At 34.9% G+C, this 12552-nt stretch overlaps 1 protein-coding gene across 1 annotated transcript in view; it reads left to right on the plus strand.

Moving 5' to 3' along the window:
* Nucleotides 1-12552, plus strand: part of LOC132544490 (deleted in malignant brain tumors 1 protein-like) — a 63334-nt gene that overhangs the window by 26630 nt on the left and 24152 nt on the right. The window contains exons 3-11 of the mRNA XM_060208096.1: nt 1868-2033; nt 5052-5384; nt 7657-7971; nt 9480-9803; nt 10094-10408; nt 10727-10879; nt 11099-11263; nt 11509-11665; nt 12208-12368. Coding sequence (XP_060064079.1) covers nt 1868-2033; nt 5052-5384; nt 7657-7971; nt 9480-9803; nt 10094-10408; nt 10727-10879; nt 11099-11263; nt 11509-11665; nt 12208-12368 — 2089 coding nt within the window. The remainder of the gene's footprint in view (nt 1-1867; nt 2034-5051; nt 5385-7656; nt 7972-9479; nt 9804-10093; nt 10409-10726; nt 10880-11098; nt 11264-11508; nt 11666-12207; nt 12369-12552) is intronic.

Raw genomic sequence — 12552 nt, forward strand, 5'->3', positions numbered from 1 at the left:
ATTTACATAACAAAGAAACAGAAGGGGGCCAAGAATGCTCCCCTGGGGTACCCCACATGTTACTTTTTGAGATGAAGACATTGCATTTTTTATTGAGACAACTTGATCTCTAGATGATAGATATGAAGAAAACCACGATGTACACTCGACCCCCATGGACTTTAGTTTCTCACATAGTATCTGGTGGTCCACAGTGTCAAAGGCCTTTTGTAAATCCAAAAGTATCATGCCAGTATATAAGCCTTTTGACGATTGACACTTTAAGTAATCAAATAGATCTATCAGGGCCGTATCTGTAGAATATTGCCCTCTAAAACCAGATTGATGTTTGTACAATAAATTGTTGTCAACCTAAAACGTATTTAGTTGTAGTTTGTTTGCTTCAACCATCGGGGTTAATATATCTCAACTAGCACCGACCATATCTCAATTACAAGGGCAAAGCTTTGGGTACAAGTTTCGAATGTTCAGTGATATTTGGGAACCAGATATTTGAATGTTTGACTTATGCTTTTCCTGTGGGTCTTGCCCAGATTTTAAGAACCTACTATATTTTTTGTTAATGAGACTCACTTGCACCAAAAGTTTGGATTTCAGGTTCAGATCTCTGACCTTTTTAGGGAGCTTGCCTCAATAAGGGCACCCTTGCCCTTTTTCAGGAAAATTTCTTTGTCGAGTGTCAAGTTGCTTTCTGAACTGATATAAAATACTACACCTTCCTTTTTATCCAGAATATATAAATAAGCCTATACTGAGGATTTTTATGACTGAACTGTGGACATTGAATGCAGGCCTGATTTTCAATGTCCAGGGCTAGTCCATATCACTGTCCACGCCAATAGCGCTGGACATTGAAAATCACTTTCACGTGCCAATATTCTGTCTAGACTTAGTCTATAAACAACACCAAATGGTTTCGCGGGCATTCCACTATGGTCAGTTTCAAATTTCTTCTTACTCTCAGTTGAACTGGAAACTGTCTGGTGCATACATATCACCTATATACCGTGTTATAAAACTTCCGAATTTTAAGTCTTATTAAGGGCACCTTCACCTACAATTACCCATACCCTGTGCCCTTATTAGGTCATATACGGTATTTCAAATTGAAGGTCCTTTTGGGTCCAACTTTTATATATGGCACTCTCGTGCAAAAAGAACGAGAGAATAAATAAGAATAAACAAATAACATTCAAACAGCTATATGAATTGTATATATATTTCTCCAGTAATAAAAGTCCTTGTGAACAAAAGTATCAAGGTAGGCCTATGGCTATTTACTTACAGGATAAATGAAACAGAGTATTTGTTGGCATTTTTGCTGAAACTGCATTAAAAGTAGATGGGATTGTTACTTAGGACGGTCTTATTGCTAGATAGATGTCATTGATTTAAAATATCCTTGAATATTTCCTCCGAGTCTGTCATTGTTCCCAGAACAATACAACAAGCAGATATTTTTTCTTAACAGGACATCAAATTTTACAATTCTATCATAATTGTTTGTTGTACCTGGTAATTTGGTACTTTTTGTACCCTTTCTTAAATAGATGCTGTGTGCATAGATACAATGGTATGCATTACATTTCTTTCTAGTGTTCGAAATAATTGGTTTATTTTATTTATAGTAAACATGTTCAATTAGTCAGTTTGTACAAAGCAGATGTGTCCCCATACCTTTGAGAAAAGTATTTCTTCATGTAACAAAGATTCTGATGGCATTGCAAAAGGTTTCCACTATCTAAATTGGCTGCTTTTTCCTGAAAAGTGATTTTGATGAATTGTTCACTCTGACCTATCTTTCTTTCTTTGCTATCTTACAATGTGTGTTCAATAAAAACAGGATTTTACATGATTGTAATTGTAGTCACATTCCAATTCCCCGTTCGGAGAGGGCACAGGTGCCATCTATCTTGACAATGTGCAGTGTACAGGGTCAGAGAGAACCCTTGCTGACTGTCAGCACAACGGCTGGGGCATTAACAATTGTCGGCACTATGAAGACGCTGGTGTCTCCTGTTATGACAAGTCAGGTGAGAGTCGAAGGCTAACAATTAAAGCTGACGTGAACATATTGGTTTTTTTTTTTAACAAATCCAGTAGTAGCTAAATAAGAATTGGCTTGTGACCTTAATTTTCTCTTTTATGGTGCAAAATATTTAGTACATGGAAATTGTTTTAGGAAAACTTGTCATAAAAAATTCTCATGAAACACAATATATATATGTATATAGATGTGTATGTGTGTGTGTTATGTCTTTCTGTTTGTAGGTGGGGACAACATATATTATATATTTTCTCATGCAAAACATTTAACTTACAAATAATTGTACACATAATGGACTTTCAGCCAGGCTAAAGATAAAAGTAATTAAAAGGAAGACAAAGTGAGTCAGACATCTCCTTTTTATGACAGTAAAGATTTAGTATGCATATCAGGAGCCTTACATGCATAGTATGTACAATTAATTATCATTTGAGTCAAGGTGGCTTCTGATGTGTACCGCAGTATCATATAAATCAAGTTAGCCTTGCAGGTGTAACATAATGTCTACCATTTGAGTCAAGGCAGCTACACACATGAAGTAAAGTATTTATCTAGTGAGTCAATGTGGCCACATATGTAGAACAGTATCTGATTAGTGAGTCAATGTGGCCACATATGTAGAACAGTATCTATCTAGTGAGTCAATGTGGCCACATATGTAGAACAGTATCTATCTAGTGAGTCAATGTGGCCACATATGTAGAACAGTATCTAATTAGTGAGTCAATGTGGCCACATATGTAGAACAGTATCTATCTAGTGAGTCAGGGTGGCCACATATGTAGAACAGTATCTAATTGTATCTAATTAGTGAGTCAATGTGGCCACATATGTAGAACAGTATCTATCTAGTGAGTCAATGTGGCCACATATGTAGAACAGTATCTATCTAGTGAGTCAAGGTGGCCACATATGTAGAACAGTATCTAATTAGTGAGTCAAGGTGGCCACATATGTAGAACAGTATCTAATTGGGGAGTCAATGTGGCCACATATGTAGAACAGTATCTATCTAGTGAGTCAAGGTGGCCACATATGTAGAACAGTATCTAATTGGGGAGTCAATGTGGCCACATATGTAGAACAGTATCTATTTAGGGAGTCAAGGTGGCCACATATGTAGAACAGTATCTATTTAGGGAGTCAAGGTGGCCACATATGTAGAACAGTATCTATGTAGTGAGTCAATGTGGCCACATATGTAGAACAGTATCTATCTGGTGAGTCAATGTGGCCATATATGTACAACAGTATCTTAAAACGAGTCAAAAACATATGAAGCACAAAATGAAGGAAGTTAAATGCAAGGTCATGCCATTAGATTTATAGGGAATGGTTGAGAGTATTGTTCACCCAAAGATTGTCATCACTCTTGACTAGGGACTTCAATTCTTGAGTGATCCTGATCAGTAGCATACACAGGATAAGGTATTGGAATCAGGTATCAAGAGTTCAAAGGTCAAAGGTACAATTACTATTGATGGAAAAACACCAGCTAATTTAGATGGTTTTGACAAGCATTTAACCCCTCTAGCACAAATTTCACACATTCATTCCTTTTCTTCTTTGATTTGAAATCAATAAGCTGACAGTTTAAGCTAGTAATCAAACCTGGCTGACTTACCGTTACACAACAATCACATGGAAATGTAAGGCATATTATATATGAACATCAGATACAATATTCTGACATGTGGTCTGTCTGATGGGCCGTTGTCTGACAGTTATTGACACACTAACGCGTGTTGGAACATGCTCAACACAAGGATCAGTCCCTTTGATATTTGTTTGTTGTTAGAGAAATACTACCGCATGTCTGCACAAAAGTACACCTGTCAAATAGAACAAGGAAGAAAAGCAGGAGACTTTCAAATTCTGTGACCTTTTGTACTGACATGTAATGCTGAGATTTGTTTATATTCTTCCAGGCATACAATGATATCCTCTATTGCTTGTTTACTTTAGATGGAATAGGATTGATGATATGCCAATGAAGAGTGTATAATAGGTCTTGTAGAGCCATAGAGACAAAAGCTGGTCCAACACTTTGTAGATATCCTCTTATCTACACATCTGGTGAAATAGAAAACAAGAAGCAAGTAAACTTAGAATTGTCTATAAGGCATGAATACCCTTGCTTCCAAGCAATAAATTATCAATGTTTGATAAAGTAACAGTGACCTTGACCTTTGAACCCTGCAACAGAAACTCATCAGATGGGTTTTCAAAGCATTTGCCCTAAATTTGATAGAAATCCTTTTAGAAATGGAGGTGCTAGATCTTGAGTGAAGACCTTGATTAGGAACATAACACAACAGGATACAAGATGAGGCACAGCTTAAAGTGGTCGGAACATAAAAATTTCGTCCAATTTTGCTGCATCAATAGACTTACATGAGGTACTCTGCGTATTTTTTTGTGCAATGTCCTGAAGTAAATTAGAGAAACTAGAGTTTATGATGTCATTGTGTTTATACACTAGTACTCTTTGAACTGTACTAAACAAAATGTCATTGCTATTTAAAATTATTGAGGTACATCTTAATGAATGAAAATCCAGGGAAGATAGGTGACAAGAGAAATGATTATTCACATAAATTACAATCTATTTTAAATTCATTAAAGTTTACAGAAAAGAAGTATTATGTAAGTGGTGTTTCATTAAAAGAAGAAGAAAAGAAAAAAAACCATCAGAGACATTTTATGATAAATATTATGGTTGTCAATTTCTTATTGACTTTTTCATGTACAGACTATCATTAGGATACATTTAATCAGTTTGATAAAATAAATTTAGCAGAGTAGCATGACCAGATTTTTTAAAATCTTCATAATCCTGTCATATTTAGAAAAATTGTAAAAAATGGACATAGAGAAAAAAATCAAGTGAATCAAATGAAATACAATAGTTTTGACATGTTACTGGAAAATGTCTGTTATTTCATACGATATTTTGTAAATACTCTTGTTTTTGTTAATATGTATTTAATATGATCTATTACAGTAAGGTTACAGTCACGGGGCCGAACTGATGTCGGCACTGTTGAAGTTCGTCTGGATGATGGCTGGGTTCAGGTGTGTGATGATGAATGGGATTATAATGATGCCAAAGTTGTATGTAGACAACTTGGATACAAAGATGCCATGTACCTCAGAGGTTCCAAGCTCGGCAAGATGTCCACAGACTCTTTAGCAAATAAGGCATTAACCCGATTTAAATGTCGTAATGAGAAAAAGCTTATCAACTGCACACATGCCCCAACCACAACAAAATGTGGCACCATGAACAGAGCATCGGCGATATGTTATAATAAATCCAAAAGTGATGTTGATATGTGTAAGTATAAAGTTGGTCTCACAATCCTAGTATTTATTGACTAAGTCAGGTTTTTATCCACTAACCAAGGATGAAATTTTTATACCCAAAAAGGGTGATATTTCATTGTCATTCATGACTATCCAGTATATGGTTAAAAACAGCATTGCCTAATTGTTTACCCAAATTAACAATTAATTGCTGACCTTTTTAATATGTTGTTGCAATCCACATTTGTCATTTCTGAGGTTTTATTTTTTTATTTCAATTATTAAATACTTCAATATTTGTATTCCTTTAATTTGTAGGAATTACGAAGGGTAACTTTTAATAAAATAATGTTTGTGTTGGTTTGATGAACTGGTACTCATCATCTTTATATTAATGGAGTGTGAGTGATGAATGACTCTACAATATGGTGTCATTTACTGTGTTTATAATGCTTGGATTTATATTGAAAGATTCTCAAAAGGAATATTAAATCAAAATTGACAGAATTGTTGAAAAGGAATGTAATGATATTCAAATGTAACGTGACTTTGTTTTACACATGCATTTGATTGGTTAGGTAGCATTCATGTAAGCATCAGCAAGGGTATGCATATTGATTTCTTAGAAGGGGTAAACTTAATCCTGGCACACAAAAGTACTATAGAGCTTTTTGTGTCAAGATTCTGACAACGTATTAGACAGTAGGCTGCTGGTGCAGAGACACTGTGGATCAACCATTTTCAACAAAATTTAGGCCTAATGAGATTGATTCCACAATCTAGACATGTGACTAAATTTTTATTACAATTGTTACACACACCTCCCCCCTAAAAAATGGTATTAATTAGCATTTTTCGCAGTGGGAACTGCCTGTCAGAAAAAAACCTGGACCCACATATCCATAACTATGAACTATAATAGTATAATTTTTAAAGGCAAGAAGGAAATGAAATTCCAACAGCTTTAATGAGGGTTTCTTCTTTGGTAAATGTAAGCCTGATTTGTAACAATATCATAATGACTCTTAACTTTGTCATTCTGAGTTTTACACATTCACATATATAAGTAAAATTTGCTGTAGGTAAGTGACTTATTTTAGCATTTATTTTGCCATAGCAAATTATACAAAAGACTTTTTTTGACCAGTAGCCAAGCCAGTCCTGTGAATAATTACTATCTGTCTACTTATAGCATGGATGTCTTTACCTATTGTAATGTCTGCCAAATTCAACACAACCCTGATGTAGTTATTAGATCTAATTAGAACAAATGCGTTTTCGTTTCTTTGAAAGTCTTCATATACAGATTTTGACTGTATATCGCATACTAATACATTCGGTATTTTGTTGAACACATGTCATGGTAATATAATGAGCATCGCTTACTGAAGCCAACAAATGACTGATGTTGAAGAAAGAGTACAACACCCAGTATAGTTGTGGCATTTGAAGGTATTGATCAGGAACACAGTAATACATTGTAGTTTATTAGATCCAGACAGAACCATGTATTATGACACAATTATGTTGGTAAGAAAGTGTAAAAAGTGATCCTCCTGGACTTTAGCCTGACTTGTAACCAATCATTGCTTTCTTCATCAATATCAATTGTGTTAACCTAACACTGTCTCCAATCGTTGCTCATGGTATTAAGAATCTTGAATTAATTTTTCTTCATCTTCTGTTTTATTTGTTTTGAAAACTCGAAAATTCACTGTTTCATACACATTATTTTGTAGTCCATCTAGCACCAGTCAAACTATCCTTAAAATCTTTGTTGCTATTCTTTGTCACAGTGTAGCAGAATTTTGAAAAAAAAAAACTTGCGTTATTAGGAATGTTTCATGTAGGTACACATTTTATTGTGAATTGATCTAGATAATTGTAAAGGCAGGTCTTTATTTTCCCTTTGGCACATAGAACTGTGCTATGAATTACAAATACATATATATGTCAAAAGTAAACTAATTCTTGAAGTCCACTGAAATGTGTTTTTTTGCAAATTAGTTCTTATTTCCCAGGTATTTTGAGTAGTAAGACTATTCTAATTCCTTAAGTTCCTTGGGGTTTAATAGAATTGTTTTATATGTTTGATAAATCATTATCTCAGTGTTGTACCAATTAAGTCATTGCCTATACATGCTTTCTTCTCAGGTTGAACATGCATTAACCCTATATATGTTATTAAACTATGTTATTAATTTGACTTGATGTTTGTACAAGATGTCATTATAACAGTAACCCGTAGTAATTTTAGTAAGTAATGAAACAACTGTTTAATAATCCTGCAAAATTTTTTTCAGCGTTCCGGGTAGATCTGTTGAATGGTTCTCAGCATTGGGGAGAGGTGAATGTTCGCAAACATGGTATTTGGGGTCAAGTGTGTTCCACAGGAACTGAATGGAATGACCTTGCTGCAAGGGTTGTGTGTCGTGAGCGAGGATTTCTTGACGGAAAAGCCTACGGAACTGTCAATGAGACTCTGCGTCCCATATGGATTAGAAAGCTTAACTGTAGTGGGAAGGAATCCAGTCTAGAATCTTGTGTGAGCGACTCAGACTCATGGGGTCGCCCAGTGCATTCATGTCGTGCAGCATATGCCCTTTGTTTTAATAAAAGTGAGTCATGTGTCATCATGTCAGTGCCATTAAGTTAATTCAATTTTTTCTTATAGATTTATCTATAGCTGTTTAATATGTAAAGTTATTTTTGTATTTATCTATGTGTGTATATCTATGAGGTGACAGCAAATAGTTAATCATGTAAATTTATAATTATAATTGTTGTGTAAGTTTTTCAACTTTTTGGTAGTTTTTAAATTTGCCATGTTATTTAAAAAAGAAAAAAAGAAAAAGTTTTCATTTGATAAAAAGGCTTCTTGCAAAATAAGGAATGAAAATTTAAGGAACATGTCTAATTAATCCCATATGACTCTTAAACAGTGCATCATAGCCTCTTCTGATGTCACAGGTCAAAGGTCATGATTTTTTTTTCTACAACAGGGTTTGCTTAGGGTAGTTTATAAATCCTTCCCCATTTAAATGGGAGTCCTTTTGAAAATATGGGATCCATATTTAATTCCAATATTTCAAAACTCTATCCAGTATATAGAGACAGCTTCAATGCAAACTCTGGATGTTACATACACGTATGTGACAGAAATATGACATCTTCATTACTAACACAGTATTTATGTAAGGATATATGAAAGAAGCATTATATTTTTAGTGTTGCCTGCATTTATCTTGGAATAAGCCTATTGTTGGTCCCACACAAAACTATTGCTGTTCAGTGAAGCCCACCCCCTGACTTTCAGGCTGACCTGGTGTAATTGCCCCACTAGGCTTAATTCATGATGGATGTGGTTTTGATGTTACAACAATGCATTGTTGACTTGATGTCATATAGTCTGTTTCTGAATATTTAATAACTCCATTTTTACCTAAAGGATCACTAACAAGTATATCCACACCTTTATAGATTTGAGATTAATAGAACTTTCACTCTCTTGGAGGTGAGATAGGTGGATCTTAATCGGAGACAAAAGATGATTAAGTTAGCAAACATGAGGCTTGCTGAGTATTTGGAACTTAAACATCTTTTCTGAAGGGTTGAGATCTCCCTATCTCACCAACAAGGGGGTTAATGATTATTTTTCTCTTACCCTGCTAGCTTTATTAGATACTCGTACATGTTTTTGTGATGTGACATCAACTCATTGTCGCTGTGATGTCATGTTGTCCTGACAGTTTTATCCTGTCTCGGAGAATTCTCTGTCTTATTCAAGGGTTGAGTGAGGGGATTTTTCATCCATTAGGGTCCCTGTTGCATTAACTTAATACATCAACAGTTGGAGGACACTGTACAACATAGTTTGTTGAGAATAGATATTCCCTGTTTTTATTGTTGATAGAGAACTATAAATCAGCTACAACAGTTAAGTTTAAATACTCCACTTCAGTGTTATATATGGGGTAACCATCAAAATGTTTACCTTACAAAGACTTAAGATCACAAGAAGAAACACACATGAATAGTTCACCTTATTCAGTATCATGTCAGCATTTCAATGACATCATATTAAATGTTTGATTTTATGTTTAATGTTCAATTTGTGTCATCCCAGGTGTGTCGGTGAGTTTGGCTGGAGGTGGAAGCTATTTTGGACGTGTAGAGATCACATATGATGGAGTTACAGGAACAGTGTGTGATAAGTCCTGGTCATCTAGTGATGCCAGGGTGTTGTGCAAGTCTATGAACTTTGCAGATGGCGAACCAATATCTGAATCTTACTATGGGAAAGGCACTGGCCCAATCATGATGAGTGGATTAGGATGTTACGGACAAGAGAAATCTATACTGCAGTGTAGAAACCATGGCTGGAATGTCTACAACAACAGTGACTGTGCAGATCATTCTCGTGATGCTTCTGTCATCTGCTACAAAAATGGTAATAAGTCACACTTAAGGATTTTGTAAATAACCCAATGCCTGTGTATCATAACATCTTTACCTACACTAAGTTATAAGCTGTATTTGTGGACATTTTCACAACAGTATCATTTTTGCTTGGTTTGCCAATAGGGCAAGAATTACACAAAAGTTGATGAATAATGTTGACATGTTGAAACACAGTTTTTATTTTAGGCTTTGAAAATGGGGCAAAAAAATTGACATGTTTCTCTGGAATTCATTGAGAAAAAATGCTTAGTCTACATCTTATTAAAATCTTACCCACAGTGAGGCTGTCACGAGGAGATCATTCTTACGGAGTAGTTAAGGTCATGGATCAGTTCTGGTCTGTTTTATGTGGAGAAGGATTTGACTCCAAGGATGCAATGGTCATCTGTAGGCAATTAGGCTTTACAAATGGACGAGCCCTTCCACCAGGTTCATTTGGTACATTTTACGGACGTTACACATGGCCAAACCTGAACTGTACAGGAAACGAGACACAGATTGAAGATTGTGGATATGACCGGTTCCGAGGATGTCAAAGAGACAACTATCTAGGATATGCTGCTGTGTCCTGTTATAATGGATCCTTAAGTATCTGTATGTGAAAGTCACAAATTTCAAATAGGATTATTTTCAATAAAATACTGCATTTGTTGTCATGTTGAAGAAATTGTCAGATATTACGATCGGTTTTTCATTTTTAGAATCAGACGAGAAATAATTTAGATTTTCTCAACTTATTTGTTTTAATGATTTAATTTATGTAATTGTGAACTTCTGACATTAATTATTAATGAAAATGCTTGATAAAATACAACCACGTTTTTGTTTTTTATACAGATACTCACTTTGAAATCCTTTTCCTTGATGTTAAAAGATTTTATTGATGTTTTAATGCCATGTACTCTGTTACAGCCAGTGAGATGCGTCTAGAGAACAGTTCTGGGAGTGCACCATCACAATCAGGTCGCGTTGGCATAAAACAGTATGGCATCTGGGGACGTATCTGTCCTACCTCGTGGGATGATAAAGATGCTGACGTTGTTTGTCGTTCACTCAAGTTCAGAGGTATACCCATTAACAGCAAGATAATTTTTTTTTGCAATGAAAAAGTTACCGAAAGGACTTAATGGAAAATACAAGTACTTGAAATTAAAAATCACTTATATTGATTTTTGATATTCATTGGTGTGTAACATAAAATGTCTTACCTAAAAACTTAATGATGTGCATCCTGGAGAAGCAATACAGACACCATTACCATTTGATCTTTCCTGAACATTTTAGGGGGCGTGGCATTCCAGGAAACTCCATCAGGAAGCGGACCTTTCTTCATGGGACAGGTTAACTGTCATGGAAATGAGTCATCATTGTTTAACTGTTCTATGGGAGGGGATGAATGTGACTCCCAGTATTCTGGTGCTGCTGGTGTATTGTGTTACAAAAACACAGGTAAGTCAGAGTTTGAATATGGTATTTCACAGTTTAAACTCTGTCAGTGCATTATATAACTATGTTTTATTGAATGTGATCTAAAAAACCATGTCATCAATACAAAACATTGAAATATTGTTGATAACAGTTATCACCTCATCACTTCATTTGTAGCAAATTTTTTCTTTGATTGACATAATGATAACAGTACAGTGTTCTGTATATTTTTTGTATTGGTTATGCTTTATGAATATTATACACAGCTCCTAAGTTACACTTGGTTGGGGGACTGGACAACTTTGGGCGATTGGAGATTGTGATGGATGATCAGCGGGGGTCCATTTGTGACATAGGTTGGTCACGATATGATGCTACGGTGGCCTGCAAGCAACTAGGATTTAGGGATGGTGAATACAGGAGGTAGAGTTATTTACATCATATATTTTCTACGTTAAAATATCTTTTGTATAGAATCAGATTGGATACTGAAACTGTAACTTAGTGTGTTTGAATAATGGAACTGTAAGTCTGAACACTTCAATTTATGTTGAAACTGCTAATCTGAATACGTAGGTTTGTGTATGCAGAAACTTTTTTCTACTTTTTGAACATATTAGCTTGTTTGTACACCAAAGCTGTTCGTCTAAAAACTTTGATTTGTTAATACACTTAGAATAACTGCTCTAGACAATATGATTGCCTGTACGTAGAAACTAACCAGTCTATGGTTTGTTTGTACATTAGAATTGTTACTTGACACTAGTAAGCTGAAACCTTTGTCATTACAGAATCAGTGACTTTGGTTTCAGTGTTCTTTGAAACCTCATTGCAATGCTCTTGGATATGTCTGGATATTTTACTGTGTAAATTTGAACCATATTGATTCAGGACTTGAATTTGTAAATACTTAAATTATGTTTTAATTTTCAAAAGTGATGAAAGAGTTGTTTAATTTTTCTTAGAGGTTTAGCTGGACCACCTATGCCAAAGTTTCTGACATCAATGAACTGTTTTGGTGCTGAAAAGAGTATATTCATGTGTAAGAATCCTGGCTGGAAACGAGGAATAGAATCTCGTTGTAATAATCCCAACCACAATGCTGGTGTTTTCTGTTACAACAATGGTAAGTAATGAAACCTTGTAAACAAAATATTAGCCAATCAAAATTCAACATTTAGGTCAACAAAATTTTCTAAAAAAATCACATAAAATTTTAAACATTGTCCTTTGCCTCTCAGGTCACAAGAATTCATTTCTCTGATATATTTGTACTTTAGGTTTTACTAGATATCGGTCTATATCTTTCT

Source organism: Ylistrum balloti, unplaced genomic scaffold (genome assembly GCF_031769215.1).
Source record: "Ylistrum balloti isolate Yb309-2 unplaced genomic scaffold, AGI_CSIRO_Ybal_v1 Utg369800, whole genome shotgun sequence".
Taxonomy (NCBI): domain Eukaryota; kingdom Metazoa; phylum Mollusca; class Bivalvia; order Pectinida; family Pectinidae; genus Ylistrum; species Ylistrum balloti.